At 49.4% G+C, this 19,515-nt stretch overlaps 1 protein-coding gene across 3 annotated transcripts in view; it reads left to right on the top strand.

Moving 5' to 3' along the window:
• Window positions 1–1,179: 1,179 nt before the first annotated feature.
• WHRN (whirlin) overlaps window positions 1,180–19,515 on the top strand; it is a 63,562-nt gene continuing 45,226 nt past the window's right edge. For 2 of the 3 annotated variants that reach the window (XM_081151368.1, XM_081151367.1), the window contains exon 1: window positions 1,180–2,623. In XM_081151368.1, coding sequence (XP_081007494.1) covers window positions 2,006–2,623 — 618 coding nt within the window. In that variant the 5' untranslated portion in view covers window positions 1,180–2,005. The remainder of the gene's footprint in view (window positions 2,624–19,515) is intronic. The other variant, XM_081151369.1, reaches the window with a different exon arrangement.

Below are 19,515 nucleotides of genomic sequence, written 5' to 3'. Positions count from 1 at the left end.
AGAATCTTGGTGCCTGTAAAATGTTGAATGAAGAGTGATGAAATGAGTGAATGAATGAATGAAAGGACGATGCTGCATCCTTCTGGGCCAACCTCAAACCTACTTTTTCCAGTGGCACTCCATCTCTCCTTCCCCACACAGAAGTCAGATGGTTCTGCAATGGCAATTCCAGAATGTTTTTAGGGAAAATACAGCTTTCCATAGGAAAATAGCTTAGGAGAGGGAGTTGGGGTTGGAGAGGTGTGTGAGGTATGTGGGGGGCGGGCGGGGAGGCACTCCTGGCTCCTTAGAAAGTTACCTTTGGGTAAAAGCACAGGCTTTCACTTAGATTGTGTTTAGGGGAGTGGGATGGGAGGTGAGAAACTATATGCCACACCTTAAAGTATCTTTCTATTTTGTTATGGGATGGGAAGGCATAGAATATTTTTCCCCAACTCATTTCATATATATTTAAAATTGTTTTGAGATAATTGTATATTTACATGCAGTTGTAAGAAATAATACATAGACATTCCATTACCCTTCACCCCGTTTACCCCAATGTTGACAAGATCACAACCTGAACATTGACATTGTGTGTGTGTGTGTGGGGGGGGGGGAGGTGTTGTGCGCCCTTTATATTTCCAAAACCTGCTATCTTGCCTACTGGAGACTGGGCAGGGGTCCAGTCTGATCCATTCCTGCAGAGGAGTTGGCTCCCGCAGGCACAAATATATGCTTGTATATATCTTTTGAATCCAGTAGGTGTCCAACAGTCGTCCATATAAACAACTGAACTTGTATGTCAGTGTGTGCAAGAGGGGAGCCCAACGTTTTAGGGTAGAAAACTGAGCCTGATGCATTTGGTATTTTAGAGAGAAAAGTTGGCTATTTTCCGCCGCAATTGTGAACTAGCTGGCTAATTGCTCCAAAGCGATCCTGGTGCACATGCCTCGATCGCGGAGGAGCAGTTTTGAGGTTCACTCCTCACTCCCAGCTGGAAAAGTGGAGGGGGCTCAGAGTGCCCCCCGGAGCTCCTCCCACCCCTACCCCCACTTTCACCCCTCTCCTCGCAGGAGCTGGACTGTTTCACCCCGTCTCCAGGCAACCGCCCGGCGCAAGGCGGGACGTCATTTCCTGAAAAGCCCGCGGGGAGAGGGAGGTGGGGAGGGGGAGGGGCAGGGGGCGGGGCCAAGGCCGGGCTGGCGACGGCGGCGGCGTCGGAACTCGCTGGAAGATCGGCCCTGGGCGCTCGACAGTTCGCAAAGTCCGGGGTCGCGGCCACGCGGCTCCGTCTGTGCCCGGGCGGTGCAGGGGTGCGGGGGTCCCCGGGCTGCTGCATCCCGGGGCTGCCCCGGACATGCCCCGCACCCCCTGCCGGACGCCCGCGCGGCTCCACCGGCTGCGATTCGGGGGGGCTCTGGGACTAGAGCACCTCCATCCCAACTTATGATTTTGGGGTCCCCCAGCCCGAGAAGAACGGGCGGCCTGGCTGGGGGAGCCCCGGGCGTGGTGTGACGGGGCGGTCCGCTTTGCTGCGCCCCCCACTCCAGCCACACGTCGTCTCGGTGTCCTGCAGAATGTAATTGCTCTTTGCTCCCCCACCCCCGCCCCGCCCCGGACTCCAGCCGCAGTCTCCGCGACCTCCCGGCTCCAGCCGCCAACACCTTGTCACCCAGGATCTCGTCGCCGTCTCCGCCTCGCCGGGATTCCGGTCGCGGTCTCCGTGTCCTCCGGACTCCCGCCGCCGTCTCTGCGCCCCGCGGACTCCAGTTTTTCGAACCGCTCCGTCTACGCGCGCCTGGGACTCTGGCAGCGGTCTCCTCGATCCCCCCAGGATTCAGACACTGTTTCTGCACCCCCAAACCCGGACTCCACGCGCCGTCTTCGTGCCCTCCGCCCCGCCCCCAAACCCAGACTCCAGCTGCGACCTCCGCGCTCCCGGGATCCAGCTGTCGCACCCGTGCCGGCGAGCGCAGCAGCTGTCCCACCGCGCGCCCCGAGCCTGCCCGGCCTTGGCGGGGAGATGAACGCGCAGCTGGACGGCCTGTCGGTGAGCTCGTCCTCCACCGTCTCGCTGGGCTCGGCGGCCCGGGCGGGCGGCGGAGGGACCTCGGGGCTGCGACTGCTGTCTGCGAACGTGCGGCAGCTGCACCAGGCGCTGACCGCGCTGCTGAGCGAGGCGGAGCGGGAGCAGTTCACGCACTGCCTGAACGCGTACCACGCGCGCCGCAATGTCTTCGACCTGGTGAGCACCCTGCGCGTGCTGCTGGACAGCCCGGTCAAGCGGCGCCTGCTGCCCATGCTGCGTCTGGTCATCCCGCGCTCGGACCAGCTGCTCTTCGACCAGTACACCGCCGAGGGCCTCTACCTGCCCGCCACCGCCCCCTACAGGCTCCCCGCCTGGGGCGGCCCCGACGGCGCGGGGCCGGGGGAGGTGCGCCTGGTGAGCCTGCGGCGCGCCAAGCCCCACGAGGGCTTGGGCTTCAGCATCCGCGGGGGCTCGGAGCATGGCGTGGGCATCTATGTGTCGCTGGTGGAGCCAGGCTCTCTGGCTGAGAAGGAAGGGCTGAGAGTCGGGGACCAGATTCTGCGTGTCAACGACAAATCCCTGTCCCGGGTGACCCACGCTGAGGCCGTCAAGGTAGGGTTCTGGTTTGGAAATGAGTTCAGGGCAGACTGGCGCCGCTGCTCGTGGTGACAGTAGCTCCATGCTGTGTGTCCTTAGGCAAATCACTTGACTTTTCTGGGCTCCGTTTTTCTTAAACATGTTTCTTTAAAAGGGGAACATCTAGTTTATTGAGCAAGTAGATGCCAGGCACTGGGATATAGTGACGGGCAAAGCAGATCTGGACCCTGCCTTTCTTGGGCATGAAGGCTTGTGTGTGTTGGGGGCGGGGTTGGGGGGATGACAATGGGACACTACAGACCTTATCAAATACTTGGGTAAATGTCTGATCACAAAGTGTGGAATGGGTTGTGGGTTCTTTTCCTGTCACTTTTTCTACAGAAGCACCTGCATTAAAAGAGATAAGGTCTCCACTGGATATGAGGGGTCATCAGTGGGTGTCTTCTCATTCTGTAGGCTTTTGCCCCGCCCTGAAAGAAAGTTTCCTTAGCTCCAAGTGGCCCCGAGGAGGCTGTCCTGGTGATCTGCAGAGCTCTGGCCTGAGCCTGCTGTTTGTGGACCAGCATGTGTATTCCAGGACAAGTCATTTGTCCATCAGAACCTCTAGTTGTCCACTTGAAAATGGGGCACCAGGACCAGATAAGAGTCTCTAACCTTGTTGAAAATGAAGCCCCTGCCTGAATATCAAAGACATATCCCCCACTCCCTTAAGAGAACTGTAGTTGTACCTTTTGTGTTTGTTAACTGGGAAATACAACCTTATGACAAGCTCCTAGGGTTAATCATGCTGTTTAAAGGAATGCGAGTGTTTGCTAATCTCATTCCCAGGGCTTTTGAAAACCAGTTGGAGTATGAGATAGTGTTGGTGTATGTGTGGATTCAAGGATGCCCTGCAGTCACTCCCCCCCCCCCCCCATGCACACACACCTGTGTGTGCAAGAAGTGAAGAGTTTTGGGGAAAAGGAACGGTGACACACTCTGCTTTTGCAGGGACAATGTTTCCTAGGAGTTTGGGCTGGCCTGTGACCCACCTTCTCACCACGCTGTCCCTTGCCCCTGCCTCTGGTCTTCCTCAGCGCAGGTGTTTTGAACTCTAGCCAAGGGCCTGCTGGCTGCTGGGAAACACTTAGGCAGCGGAGGGCCAGGGCTGCTTCCTGTGTGCTGTTCAGTGACCGAGTTTTCATTCACCTGGGACATGACCATCTCATCTCTGACCTTGACCTTCCCTTATTTGCTTCCCAACCCATCTGCCCCTTGGGGAGGCCCCTGAGGATTTTGGAAACTTACTTGCTGCTTCTGGCAAAAGGCTGATCGGTTTATATTGGGGGTGTGGGTGCTGTAGACAAAGCTCCTTGTGGATTTCCATGCATCCGTCCTCCCCTCGGTCTCCTCCCCCCACATTAATCTTTTCCCTTAAGCTGACATTCCATATATTTATAAAGAAATAATCCATTAGCCTTTGGCCTTAAAAGGTCTGGAGTTCCCAGATGATAAATTTATGCTGGAAAGAGACTTGATCCAAATGGTCATTTATAAATATGGATTCAATTTTAGTGGGAATTAAAAAAAAGACCTGAGTAACTTAATCATCACAAGGTGATAGACTTTGGGAAGGCCTCAGGTAACCTGGACATTAAAAACACAGACTGCCCCTTTCATTGACACCCAGGCTCAGCCATGCCTATAAGGCTGGAGCTGCTTGGCTGAGTTTCAGTTCGGCCCTCCTGCATTTCGTGGATTACACCCTGCACCTTCTGTCTGAACCTCCCAGACTGTACGCCAAGGTGCTGCTACTCTGCCTCACAGCAGCAGCAGGCCTCGCCTCCTTTGTTTACTCTAGTTGCTTCCAGAGTAAAACCTAAACTCTCTGTGGCATAGTTTTTGAAACCCCAGAACTAATTCTTGCCAGAGGGAGACGTTGATAGGAGCAGAACTGTCCTTGGGTGGGAGCCTGCGGGAGCCGCGCAGCCCCTTGGTTCCTGTCATTTTTCCTGGGAGGCACCTGCTAAGGCAGAATGAGCTCCTGTCTCAGGGGTGCCCCCCTTCCTGCCCGCGCAGACATATAACCTGCCTGGAATGTACCCAGGTGGACCCTCCAGAAGCAACAGGCAAAATGACTGCTGCTTTGTGTCACCTTAACTCCAGGGAGAAAGGGGAACAGACTTTCCGTGGGTGGAATTTAAAACGGAGGAGGCGGAACCTGTCTCTGTGGCCTCTGTGAGCGCCTCCGCCTCGGGGTTGCAGGATGGGCGGGCAGTTCCAGGGACAGTTTAGAAGAACACCTGGAGCTCTTGACACATTTCCACAGAATTAAGGGCATTCAGTCCCTTCACGGAAAGCCTGGCTTCTCTCTACGAGGTACAGACTGCCCCTAACCAGGACTTGCACTCCAGCCCCTCTCTGTAAGCTGCAGGGCAGGAGGCCACCAGGTCAGGGTTTATGGTGAAGGCACCTTCCTGTTCACTGGACTTCAGACTTCATTCAAATGTCACAGGATTTTCTGCTTAAATCTTTTTTATGCTCCAGGACACCATAGTGCATTTAGTAGAAGATGGGTTTTCTTCTTCAATTTTCTTTTTTTTGGTTGTCTTCTATATCCACGGGGGATTGGTACTAGGACCTCCAACATATACCAAAATCTGAGGATGCTCAAGTCTGTTAGTCAATCTTTAAAAAAATTTTTTTTTAATTTAAGTATAGTTGGTATACAATCTTATATGACTTTCCCCTGTATACCCACAGAAAGTTGGTATACAATGTGATCACCTCCCTAATTCTAGTAATCATCTAGCAAACGTATTACAATATTATTGACTATATTCCCCCTCACCTATTTCATCCACTTCCCACCCCTACCCTTCTGGTAACTATCCCTTTGGTCTCTCTGAGTTTGTTTTCTTATCTTTGGGCTCCATATCTGTGGATATGGAGGGCTGACTGCGTGTTTGTTTATTTTGCTTCTTTCCCCAGCTTTATTGGGTATACCAGAAAAATAAAAATTGTATATATTTAAGGTGTACAATGTGAGGATTTGATATACCTATACATCGTAAAGTGATTACCATAATCAAGCTAACTTACATATCCATCACCTTGCATAGTTATTTTATTTTTGTGCTAAGAACACTTAAGATGTACTCTCTTAGCAAATTTCCAAGTATACACTATAGAATTGTTAGCTATTGTCATTAGTTAACTGTGCATTAGAACTTATTCATCTTATAACTGAAAGTTTGTACCCTTTGGCCAACATCTCCCCATTTCCCCCACCCCCTGGCCCCTGGCAACCACTATTCTATTCTCTGCTTCCATGAGTTTGACATTTTTAGATTCCACATATAAGTGAGATCATGCAGTATTTGTTTTTCTGTATCTGGCTTATTTAACTTAGCACAGTGTTGTCCAGGTTCATCCATGTTGTCACAAATGATGGAATTTCCTTCTTTTTTTATGGCTGACTAATATTCCATTGTTATATACATATTTATCACAGTTACTTTCTCCACTCATCTGTCAATAGATACTTAGGTTATTTCCATGTTTTAGCTATTAAGGAGTTGTGTTTTCCATCTTAAAATCTTTGTTTTTCTCCTGCTGGTAGAAAGAGGGGAGAAAAGATCCTCTGAGCTTCCCAAAGGAGAGATTAATTGTGTATGTATAATAAAAAGAAAAATAACTTTTAAGAGTTTATGAGTCAGAGAGGGTCAGCTCCTCCTGGTGAACAGAGGACTGAAATACACAGTGTTTTCCACTGCTCTCTCTGACAAGTTGAGCATCTATTGTTACCCAGAGCAGTTCAGTAGGATTTTATCCTGTGTCCAATGGGGCTCCCATCTCTCTCTTGAAGCCCATTTGCTAAATCAGCAGTGACAGGTGCAGATAAGGCAAGCCAGTTACTATTTGTAATTATGTTGAAACGTTTGATTTTTGAAAAATCTATCTCAAATGAACAGGAGCCAAGCTAATAATAATAAAAAAGGAGATCTTTCAGAGGCTTTCAGCCAAAAATGCTTGATAAATTGGCCAAGGAGTCCACGGATCAGGGATGCTGCATTGGACTCTGCCGCACACGCTGCGTGACCTTGGGCCGGTCACTGACCCTCTCTGTGTCCTAGGGAGGGTGGGCCAGAGGCTGCCCAAGGCCCCTTCCAGCTGGGACAGTTGGTGATTTGCTCCATAAGTGTGACACAGAAGGCATTTAGAATGTCTAATGCGATGTTTTCATGTTCTTTTGGAATTGCTTTCGTTTAAGGCAGAGTAAAGAAAGTTGGCTAAGGCCTGGGAGAGGAGGATCTTGGCACTCTGTGTCGCTTCCTACTAAGTCAGGAAATTGATGGGTTACACACTGTACTGATGAGAACTTGACTTCGGTCCCTCGACCCAAGAACACCAACCCTGATGCCATTCCAAAGTAAATGAGAAAATGATAATAAGATTATGCATGTACCTCCCTGGGAGCACTCAAAGTCAAATTCACTTACCCACTTGCTTTCTGAGTCCCTCATTCTGCAGGTAGCAGGTAAGCAGCACAGGGAGAGGGTATCCAGGTGCTGCTGGGATATGCGTATGTTTGTGTGTGTTTCATCTTGATAAAAATTAAACAGCTTCATTACAGTCTCTGCATCCCCCTGGGTACATCCAAGGAGCATATTAGAATTTGAAACAGTGGCTGGCCCTTTCACTTAATTAAGAGTTATCATTACCCTCCCTTCTTTTGCATAATAACCCGGGAAGAATCTCTCCATATTAATATGTCTTTGTATCTGGTCCAGCATGCTCTAAATGACACATTTGTCATCTTCCCATTGTACATGGTTAGCGGAAGCCATTACACATTATTAACCGCTTCCAACTTTGTATCTGAAATGCAGCTCCTCCCCCTGGTGCCATTCCTGCATTCCGCTCTGGAAACCATGGGTAATAGGCTCATGGGCATGCATGGACTTTTCCTCTGGCTCTGCACTCTGTCTTGGGTCCTGTGGGTCCTGCCAGCAGTGACAGGTTGAAAGCTTACTATTAATAAACCCTTTCTTGAAGATGTTGGGTGCTGGATCCAGAGTGTGACACAGTACATTGAGAGGGTCCATTTCCTTAAATTTGCCTTATCTGTTTGGCTCAGGCTGATCCTCAAGGTTTTAGAAAAGGCTGGTGCCTGTGTAGGACAAAAATGCTTTTAGTTGGTTATTTCCTGTTCAGGTCAGAGAAGCATTCTGTAGGGTGGAAGAGAATGCCTTTATTGTTTAAGAATTGATATTTTTATAGTAGAATATTCCTGCCTCCTGACTTAAAGATGGGCATGAAAAAAATAATGATTCCAGCGCTAGCTTCTGGTTTTTCTGTCACCCCCTCCCCCTTCTTCCCACAAACGCAGTGTTATTTATTACCTGCCATGGGGTCATCATTTGGATGGAGCTGCAAAAATAAGCATGATCCTTTAACCCCCTACCAGTTGGATTTCGAGTGTTATTGCTTCCCACCTCCGCCTGCCTTCAGCCACACCCATCACAGTCCATACGTGCCCGTCGAGTGCACACAGCCCCTCTCGTGCCTGTTTGCTGATGCTCACAGCACACGTGCACCTCCTCTGAGTCATAATCCCCCCTCTGACCTGCGTCCATGGGGGTTACACTCCAGCTGGCTTTCCAGCAAGGTTCTTTGATGACCTGGGAGTCCACTGCTCAGGGACCCCAGACTGGTGCCGGGCCAGGATCAGACACTGAGGAGAAGGGACGGCAGTTCATGGCTGGAGGTAGCTGGAGGCTGAAATACAAATCTTGCAAAACCGATCCTTTTTGTAACCCCCCCCACCCCCAAGCAAGAAGCTGATATTAACACGGAGCCCCCATGGGCTTCTAATTGTGCTCCAGGGCTGGGGCTGCGTTTAGATTCCTGTGCTGCAGACGTTCCCATTTTACTTTGAGAGCACGGCAGGTGGAAAGGGTGCAAGGAGCAGAGGTCAGACTGTCCACTTGTTTCCCGCGCACCCCCAGTGCCAGCTGCAGGAGGCAGCACCGGGAGCAAATGAACTCGTGTTTGAACTTTGCTTTACTGGAACTCTACTGGGAAGAGAGGAGGCTGATGTTAGTGAGTGCCTACTATGTGCCTGGTGCTTTTTCCCTGGGTGGGGAGGCAGGAAGGTGAGGAGGGTCATGCTCAAGGAGGTAACATTGACTAGCCCAGGTGCACAATTGGGATTAGGAACTAGGTGGCCCTTCTGCCTTACCTCCCTGTGGGAACCCAGCCCTAAGGTTTTGTAGCCAGCCTCCAGGAAGACAATGACAACCCCCTGCTGGAAGGCAGGCAGGCAGGCAGGCATCACTATTTGTGCCTGACATTTCGGGGCCTTTTAAGAACTATCCAAAGGCTTCGGTTTACTAAGTGGGGAGTCGGATGCTCACACATCAAGGGAAAGTGGCATGTGTTAGCCAGCTCGTGGTCATGCAGAACCATTTGTCTGAGCAGCACTTCCCACGGTACAGGCCCTTGCCCTTGGGAAGCCATGTAGGGGATGGGGGGCAGGGAGGAGAGGTACTTGGACCCACTAATGGCCACAGGTCATCCAGTGTTTTAAGTGCTGTGATGTCTGCATACCTCCACAGCCCTGCCTCCCTCTTCAAAGCAGCACCCTTCACTCCCACCCCACCCCACCCCTCCATTCCCCCATCCCCTTGCCCTCCTTCAGTTTCCTAGGAAGGTTCACTATGTTTGTCATCTGCCTCCCCCGCTACGAGTAAGCTCTGAGAACAGAGATCTGTTCTGCATTGCTCACTGACACACCCCTGTACTTCCATAGTGCCTAGCACATGGTAGGTACTCTAATAACTAAATAAATACTTGCTGAATGAATGGAATGATCTTGCTCCAGTGCAGTGCTGGTGAGTTCAGGATGCCTTGGTTCCTGAGTGTGATTTCTGAAGAAAGTCCATGTGTTGCAACATAGTGGGTGCCGGATAGGAAAATTGAGGAAAGACATAGGATCGAGTACATGCTTTACCATGAAGCTGGCTGTGTGGCTGTGGGCTCATCACAGGACATCTCTGAACTCAGTCTTTGGAACTGTGAAATGGGCATAGCCGCCTCCCACCTGCCTCTTTCCTGGGATGGCTGTGGTGATCAAATGATGGTAATAGGTGTAAACAATTTGGTAACTAGGAAACCCTCTGCTACTACAGTTGACTCTTGAACAACGTGGTTTGAACCTCCCAGGTCCACTTATACATGTATTTCTTCAGTTGACCCACACAGTTCAAACACACATTGTTCCAGGGTTAGCTGGTGGCTGGGAATCCGAGTATGCAGAGGCCAACTTAAGGTACACTTGGATTTTTGACTGCGCAGGTACCACTGTCCCTAACCTCATGTTGTTCAAGGGCCAGCTGTGTTTTAGTGAAAGGCCTTTAAAAAAATGTGGTCTATAGAGCATCGACCAGATACACCAAGGTTGCAGGTTCAATCCCTGGCCAGGGCACTTACAAGAATCAACCAATGAATGCATAAATAAGTGGAACAACAAATAGATATTTCTTTCTCCCTTCCTCTCTCTCTAAAATCAACCAATAACTAAAAAGAATTGTTGGGAAAAAATGTGACCTGTTGTCTGGGCCTGGTGGGCTACAGCTTTTTTCATCCTCTGTGGCTCAGCTCCACCCTACAAGACCCCTTTGGTTATTTCATGTGTCACTTTGCTGTTAATTTTACAGCCATATTTCCAGGTTATTTACAAAGCCCAACTGTGCCTGTGGTTCCAAAATAGCATCATTTATGCATTCTGTAGCAATCAGTGAGCCAATTTGGGGCGAGGTAAATCTTCTGGCTTTTTGTTTTTAAATGCATCAACAGCAACACTGTTCAGGTTTCAAGAGACCGCAGCGTTTCAGGTGAAGGCCAAGTCCCTGCTAAGCACTCTGTGTTGAAGGCTGCTTTCTCTCTACGCACACACAGGGTTTATTTCTCCTTCGTTCCCAGCCCCAGCCCCCTTGCCTCCTTCCCCCTTAGAGAATTTGTGCTCCGTCTGCTGAATTGGCTGTGGCTTTGCGTCGGCTGGCAGCCAGTTCCGTAGTTATGTTTCCTCTCTACCTGAGTTTTTGGAATATCAGCACCCTCCCCACTTTGAATGCAAAGCGGTGTATCAGCCTCCATAAACTAGTCCCCAGATGTCCTCCCTACCGGATTCCAAAGCCGCAGGCTACAGGGGAGGAGCATAGTGAAGTGACATCAAAGGCCTAGGTGTTGGGGCCTTGGAGGGGGTGATTCACAAATGCAGCTTAACTGAAAATTAACAGGACCCCTGGCAAGTCTTAACCACACTGAGGTCTGGGAAGCACTGCCTTCCTTTAGGATCGCTCCCCCTCCCCCATGTATCCACATAGACTGGACCCTTGGCTGTTTTGGAACACGAGTCCAGATGTGCAGGGTCAGCTGACCTATTGGGAAATCAAGGGAAGGGAGGTCTGTACCCAAGAGGTTAGAGATGCTTTTGGAGATGGACCTAGGTTCATCTGCAAGTGTACTTGGCCCTGACCTTGAGCAGCTCCTTTTCTCTCGGTGTGACTCTCCATCCTCGAACCTGCCTTGTGGTCCTCGCAAATAGTCCTTGTTGCTGCTGCACATCCAAAGTTTAAAAAACTGTGGCCACGTTGGTCCCGCTGCAAGCACTGTAATGAAAGTGTTACCAACTGCCTTCGCTTGGCTTTGAAAGTCTTCTGTTGTGTCTGCTTAGTTGAAAAAAATAAGTGCCATTGGAAGAAAATACTGGGACCGTGATCCGTCACAGCCGTTTGAATTGCAGAGTCATTTACCTAATGTAGTTGATATTCCCATGTAGACAGAGTTTCTTTAAAAAGGTTTCCTATCTGGATTTTAGTATCTGCGTTTTCGTTTCACAGCAGTAATCAAGTCCAGCGGTGGGATGGAATTGTGTGTCCTTACCGTCCTTAAAAATGTGGGGAGGCAAGACAGATGCATGGCCTAGAGGCCAGTGTGTGACAGCACTGTCCTCCCCACGCATCCCCAACCTTGTTTCCAGCGTCCTTCCCTGATGGGCTCCCCAGGGGCTCTGATGACAAGAGAGAGGAGGAGGCTGTTTCCAGAACCCATCAAAGCAATTAATGCAGGTGGAAATGGTGATTTGACAACATGGGCACCGGCACTTAAAAAAGCCCTGTAATCACACTGGAAATGATGTTCTAGGATTCATTAAGAGGTTTCTGATAAAGAAAAGAAAAGAGGTCGCTTTCAGAAATCCCCCTCCCATGTAGGGAAGCTTCCCCGTGAAGTCCCTGGGGAGGAGGGGTGTGGCGTCCCCTGTTGTGTCTGGACCCAGCCTGACCTTTATCCTGTTCTGCATTCCTCTCCTGTTGCCTCCCTCCTTTCTTCTCAGGGGCTCCAAGCCTTTCCCAGATTTCTCCCAACTCTCCTGAACCTTCTCACGCTTCCAAGAGTCCTCCCAATCCTCTGCTGGGAAGGTCAGCGTACAGATGGCCCTCAAATCCCTTCCGCCCCAAGTGCCCATCGTCACCTATCTTCTAGCTGTTTTATCTCTGAACAGGATCTGGGCCTCCTTTTGGTGTCTTTATTTTGTTTTTAATTTCTATTTTCAACTGTTGTCCAGTATCAGGAACGAACTTTATTTGCCTTGGAAGCCCTGGCTCGAGGCTGACCCTCTGGTGGCACCTCTCCTTTCAACCTCCAGCCATGGACGTTTCCCAGGTTGGCATCCTTGGCCTGCTCCTCTTGGCGGTCTCCCTACCGGGGATTTGGCGAGGCTCGACCTTCCAGGCTTGAAGCCTGACGTCCCCCCAGCACTTCTCAGACCACACTCCCGTCTTCCCCACTGTCGGCCCTCCTCACTGTCTCTCTGTCTCCCGTCTTGCTCCTCTGCTCACCGGTGCACTCAACATCGTGGAGGCAGGGCTGACTTCCTAAATTTGTGTGTGATCAAACCATGCCCTGCCTGGTGCCTGGCACTGGAGCTGGGCGCCTGGGGGGCAGAGGCTGAGCCCCTTAACCTGATGGTCAGGCTGCCCATGATCTGATCCCTGTTTACCCACTGATGGTCCTTTTCTGTCCACACTTGACCAGACAAGCAACACAGCCTCCTCTGAAATGGGCTTTATTTCTCTCCACCTGTAGATGCCTACAGCCCGGTGGGCCTGGCCCCAGTGCAGCCTCCCAGCAGACATTCCCTTGTACCCGCGACGGGGACAGCCGGAAGCCTTCTCTGCTCCCCCTCGGCCCCCTCAACCTGGTGGCCGGCCTCACCCCTTTCATGACACAGATAATATACGTCCTCGTACTTTCTTGGGCTGCTCCCTGGATGGTAATAACCTTGGAACTGAGGGCTTGCGATGAGGCAGACGCTGTTTTCAGTGCTCTCTATGCGTACGCTCATTAAAGCCTCACCCCAGCCCTACCGGGTTTGAGGGAGGTGCCGCTTTTACCACTTCATTTCACAGAATTGCAAAGAGTTTGTCACTTGCCTGTTGTCAGAAAAATGGAAAGTGGCAGAGGTTTTGCTGACTTGAGGGAATGTGTCCATCACCCCATCACCAGAGAGAGGTAACATCCCACAATGCTAGAGGCCGGGCCCTGGAGCCAGACGCTCTGGGTTCGAGAAGCCTTCTCTGCCCCTTGGCACCTGTGGGACCTTGAACAAGCTTCTTAACGTCTCTCGTTCTCAGATTCCTCTTCAATAAAATTGTAAAGAGAAGAGCGGTCATGTGACAGGCAAGTTACTTAATTTCCTCATCTCTAAAATGGGAACACCAACGGCCACACAGGTCATGTGTTGAAGCCCTGGGCGCATCTGTTAATCTGAACATTGAATAATTACCACTGTGTTCAAACCACCGTGTTGGGGCCTGTTTTCCTACCGGACGGTGCTGTTCCTGGTTCTAAAATGCACAACATACAAGATGCTTACAAGCTTCTGACGCTGGGCACACTAACAAATACGGCCACCGGGGAGGGTCTTCTGTGTGCCACCCGGAGCTCCGCGAGGGCTTCTTGTGACTCCCCCACCGAGTCTCCCCCCCGCCCCCGGGAGAGGAAGTGGAAACCGAGCATGGGGAAGGGCAGTGACCAGCCACCGGCACACATGTGGGGGTGGCAGGATCAGATCTGTACCCAGGGCTCCCTGCCTCCTAACCGTGCTCTCGTTGCCGCTGCTCTCGACGGCTTCTCGCCGAGGAGCTGGCTGTGCAGCCCAGCGAGGTGCTGGCAGAGCCGGCCTTCAGTAAACCCACTGTCTTCCTTGATTTTTTTCCCTTGGAAATGGTTCTGCAGCCACTTGATGAGAAGAGCCACTGAGAGAGAGCCGAGGCCGAGGCCGCGGCCGCCCCCGCCTTCCCGGGCAGGCTCCGTGCATTTTATCGACTAGGCTTTAGGTGCGGAACGGCCCTGGGCGCGCTTTGCCTTGTTTTCCTTTTTCCTCTCTTTCATCTCTCTCATCACGCCCTGACCTTTGTCAGGATTTTATTTTGTCTGTTGTCTGTGCAAATTCGCTAAGTAGATAACTGTGACCTCATCTCCCCCCATTAGGATAGACCCGTACTTATGAAATCGTGTCATTGGACGGTGGAGTCTCTCAATCTGTCCACGCCGTCTGCCTCGGGGACAGGAGGAGGACAGGATCTCCTGGGCCTCCTGTAAAAGGCCGGTGGTTGTCAACCCTTCACAGACCGGACAGATAAAGGGCCATTTTGTCTGGTTCGTAGGAACCATGAGGAGTAGAGGAGGCAGCCTGGACTTTTAAAATAAAATGTGTGTGTGCATGCACGTACGTGTGTGTGTGTGTGTGTTTTAATGACTAAGATATAATCAGTTCAACTTAGAAAATTTAGAAACCCCAGAAAAACACAAAGGAAGAAAACCTAAAATCACTGATAATCTCCTCCACGCAGACATAATCACTGTTGGACAATTTGACTGCTATCTTTCAATTCCCCGGGTGCCTGTGGGTGTACGTTTGTGCTGGGAATTTTCTCGGCCATTCTGAACATAGATGTGGAGCCTGCTTCTCTCACCAAGCCGTGTATCACAGCTACCTTCCCACGTTAATAAATGTTCCTAGAACGTGACTTTTAATGGTTGCGTAATATGTCATCCAAAAAGGTACACAATTTCTTGAACTCATTTCGTCTTCCTGAAGTGCTTGTTTTTTTAACAGTATGCATATTGCTGCCTGAAACATCCTTGCGCGCAGATCTTTAAGCTCGTCTCTAATCAGTCCTTGGGCTGTCTCTCGCCAGGTGCCATTGGCTCAGGGGAGAGACGGGGTTTTTAAGGCTTTGGTAAACGTTGCCAAATTGCTCTTGGGGAAAAAGTTTGTTTATTACAGTCCTCCTACCAACATTAGCAGTGGATGAGATGCCTCATTTTTCCCCAGCCTTGGCAACACTGGATGTTGTATTTCTTTTACATTTTTGCCAATCTGATAGACAAAAAAAATCCTGTTTTAATTTGTCTAATTTAAATAGGGAAGTAGAACTCCTTTACAGGTTTGTATAGCTGTGTAGACCTACATATGCTGTATAAAATTTATAGCATATATAATATTGTATATTATAGACATCATTGTAACATGTGTAATCATGTATATGATATCTATAACAGATTCACTTATTTTTGGTGTATAACCTATTGATGTCCTTCGCCCATTCCGTCACGAGTCTTACATTTCCCTGTCATCCAAAATATCAATCTTTTAAGAGACAGTTGATTCGTGCACCTTGAATTTGGATTCTTCAGCCTGAGGGTGAGTTAACCTGCAGGCCTATCCCCTTGTTAGCTGAGAAGGCCCAGGAGGTGACAAGGGACAGGACTGTAGGGTCGGTGGGGAGAAACACCGTGCCCGTGTATCCACGCGGAGCAGAGAAGACGATGCTGATAGGCACCGATTTTCCTGATGGATGTTTGCGCTGCAGACATTGATTCCAGCCAGCGAAACACTCCATCGCAAACCCATTGAAGCTCATCTTGCATGATTATATTCATGACTCCTAGAATCTTGTTCGCTTTTCTCCAAAGAAAGGAAGAAAAGGAGAGACGACATTTAGAACATTTGTAAAGAAACTTACTTAAATTATAAGAGACTGAAAGCCAAGCTCAGTGGGTAATTGAAGAATTGCGCTAAAAAGGGATCAATATCTTTCTGGAATTTGCTTTGTGCTCACCTTGTGTGTTGCTTTGCAGAAGGATGGTCACTCCATCGCTACCTTGCAAATTCCTCTTGGCGTTATCCCCGAGGACAGCATTTCCCCCTCGCTGGGATCCTCCTTGTTTTTCCTGTAAGCGCGGCCTTGACTCACGGAGACGGTTAGGAGCACAGAGGCTGCAGAGCGGGGGCTTTCAAATGTCAGGTCCCCGAGCCAGCCTCGGGAAGCCTGGCGCGGCCAGCAGCGGGCAAACGTTTCCCTCCGTCTCTTCACGCGGAGCCTTTGGAGAAGGTCAAGCTCATAAAGGAAAGAGAGCAGAGGAAATGAACAGTTGATTTTTTAAAAATTGACATTGGAAGGGCCAAATTAAAGGCAAATTTAAGCAGCATTGAAGGAAACTGAAACGAGGAAGAGAAGATCCTGATCTGCCACCTTCCTAACTAGTTGTCATTTCTCCGCCACCTCCCCGGCCTTTTTCCCTGTGCACTCACATTTCCTCAATTTCATCACCTGCTTCCGTTCACCTTTGCTGCGTGTTGTTTCACGATCCTCTGCTGAGCTGCATTTCGGGGAGGGGGCTTTGAATGGGCTCACACAGCTGCTCTGCAGTCCAGTCGATATTCCTTGGGGTGCAGCAGCTCAAGGAAGTGAGGTGACCACAAAGAGTGGTACTTTGGGATATATTGAGTTCTTACCACACCACTACCTGCTTGTGTCAACATTCCAGAAGCATAGAGACTAACAATTTGTGGACTTTTGTTTAAGGAAATGTTTATAAATGACGTGTTCTTACAGCAAAGTTAACAGCGGCAAAGGATTTCTGGGGAGTGAAGGGTGAGAGGTAGAGTGAGAAAGCAGAGTTGTTGCCCAAGCATCGGAAAAGTGTCTCTACCTCCAGCTCCTGGTACAAGGTGTCTAATCCGTGAGATGCACTTTAGCATTCATTCATCCACTTGGCAATTGTTTTATTGAGCATCTCCTTTGTGATTGGTATGATTTAACACCCCCTTTAAGCTCTACATATTCTATTTATCTATTGTTAATATGTTTATAATTAATTTATGTTTCAATGGAACTGTGAGCTTCTTAGCAACCAAGGCAAAAAGGGAAATCAATACATTATTAGATTCTGCTAGAGACCCTTTGGTACTTCAGAAGAGGTAAAATTCTTCATTGGCATCCTGTGGAAGGCAGTGAATTTCAGGAGGAAGGCTATTTCAATTGCATTTCTTCATTGTCTCTCATTTTATGTGGAATCATCCATGATCTCCTAATAATTGATACATCTGTTACCAAATCAGAAGAATGCTCTGCCGTCTCTGTCTACTGAGAAAGATGTAAATAAAATAATCCTTGTGTAAGTATGTTGAGATGTGTTCTTTCAGGGACAGGGTGCAGTGCATGCAAATAGCTCGGAGCACTTGGTACTGTAAGAAAGGCCGGGTGACGGGCAGGAGATGAGGCCGGCCTGGCGGCAGGGCAAGCTGTGTAGGCTGAGATGCACTTTGAGAAGTCTGCATTTGACATCAGAAGCAATGGGGCAGGGAGGGGACAAGGCCCACTTGCATTTTAGAAGGACACTCTGGCTGCCTTGCAGAGACTGATTCTGGAGGCTGAAAGCTGTTGCAATTTGTGGTCCCTCTAAAAGGTAATTAACACAGACAAAAATGTGGTGCAGAAGGAAGGAGCTCTGAAGACAAAGGATTAACTAGGGCTTTACTTTCTCATGACGTTAAAATATGCCACTGGGACAGAGAGTCTACATCACTAATTTCTGTCTTCCCCCAAAGTGGGACTGATGAAAAGATTAGCTGAAGAACATATATGCAGATCCCATAGACTCAGACAACAGTGTGGTGAAGGCCAAAAGAGGGGGAGGTGGGGGGAGATGGAGGTGGGCAAAGGGGGGGTGGGGGAAGTCTGTAATAATGTCAACGTTAACAATTTTTATTTAAAAAAAAGTGGGGCTGGATGAGGAGGGTCTTTCCAGCCCATGGAGCTCCACATGACACCAGCTCAGAGTTCAAGAGTCCAGAGGTTTTTGTTTGTTTACAGTCCCACATCCCTCTTCAGACCCTCTCCTTGCCCATCTTGTGAGCCCAAGATTTAGGGTTGGCCTTGTGTTATCTGAATCTCCTTGAACCGCTGGCACAAGTTTGGAGAGTCCAAGCCCTGCCTCTTGTCATCCTCTTTGTGACCTTGCACAGAAACTTCACACCAACCACCTGTCCTTCCCTTTATGGGAAGAATAAACCATGTGTCGTCACTGTTGTATTGCTCTTACCAATAATATTAACCGTCATTTACAATGTGCCATGCCCAGTGCAAGATGCTTTGTGCAAATTGTTGAACCAGTCCTCCTCAGCATGACAATTCCGTAAGAGTAGGCATTAGTAGCACCCATTTAACAGGTGAGACAGCTGAGGAGGCCCAGATGACTTAAGTAACTTGTCTTAAGTCTCATAGCTGGGAAGAGGTGGAAATTCGTTTGGAATGGCTTTCTAGTGAGTATCCCTTCCACTGAAAAACTCTCAGGGGGTCCTCACCCTAAGACCCCTTTTTATTTTGGTGCTTTGCAGCACTTTAGTCCCTAGATGAAGTCGGAATATAGAGCGAAGATTTGCCTAAACTGGGATATTTCTGGAGCTTGTGGAAGAAAGCATGAAGGGGGTGTATACCTGCCCCAGAGCAACTCTGCTTTGGGAAAAAGTTATTGGAAAGCCCCACCCACAGCCTCTAGTTGGGGGAATTCAGGCCTCCTATAGTCCCAGGTGGCACAGTGCTGCCCCCTTCAGGTGGCTGTAGGAACTACAACAGGGAGGGCCATGGCTGCATATGAACAAACGCACACTGCCCGCTGCCCGCTGCCCGCTGCCCGCTGCCCACCGCCTCAGGAATCCCACCTTTCTCTGATCTCGAGCTGCGGTTTTCAACTGGTGTGTAGCAAGAATTTTTAAAGCATGCAATATCTGGCTATTTAGTCAGGGGCACTGACTTCTTTTCCCTTAGACTGTCAAATAAAAAATGACAACAGCCGCCCTAACCGGTTTGGCTCAGTGGTTAGAGCATCAGCCCATGGACTGAAGGGTCCCGGGTTCGATTCCAGACAAGGGCGTGTACCTCAGTTGCAGGCTTGATCCCTGGCCCCTGGCCCTGTGCGTTCGGGAGGCAACCAATCGATGTGTCTCTCACATTGATGTTTCTCTCTCTCTCCCCCTTCCACTCTCCGAAAAAGCAATGGAAAAAATACCCTTAGGTGAGGGTTAAAAAAAAAAATCACAACAGCCAACACAACAATAGCCGTCGAGTGTGAATTAATCAAAACTATACCTATTTTTGTCAGATCAGCAAAAATATATATATTTTTGGTGTGCCACAGAATTTTGGTGATTGGTTTATGTGTGCCATGGATGAAAAAGGCTGAAATTCACTGATCTAGAGAATTAGGTGCACGTGTGCTCCGAGACGCTCTGTTTGTGCTGGGAAAACGAGGAACAGCCTCGATGTCCAGCAGAAGGGCAGTGGGAATTCAGTGGCGGTTCATCTCTGCCAGGGGCTGTGATGTGATACAGAAAGAAATGAGCTTAATGTTGTTGAACTGGTGAGAAAAGATCCTCAAAATACATTTTTCAGCTGGAAAAAAAAAAGCGATGAAAATGTTAAGTCTGAGTCCATTTCTGTAAACATCAGACAACAATAACTTCGTATATGTACATTCTCAGAACAAATGAAGAAGGACAAGTGCCAGAACGT

The sequence above is a fragment of the Miniopterus schreibersii genome, assembly GCF_964146895.1.
Source record: "Miniopterus schreibersii genome assembly, chromosome: 11".
Taxonomy (NCBI): domain Eukaryota; kingdom Metazoa; phylum Chordata; class Mammalia; order Chiroptera; family Miniopteridae; genus Miniopterus; species Miniopterus schreibersii.
This window is presented reverse-complemented; position numbering and strand designations above follow the sequence as displayed.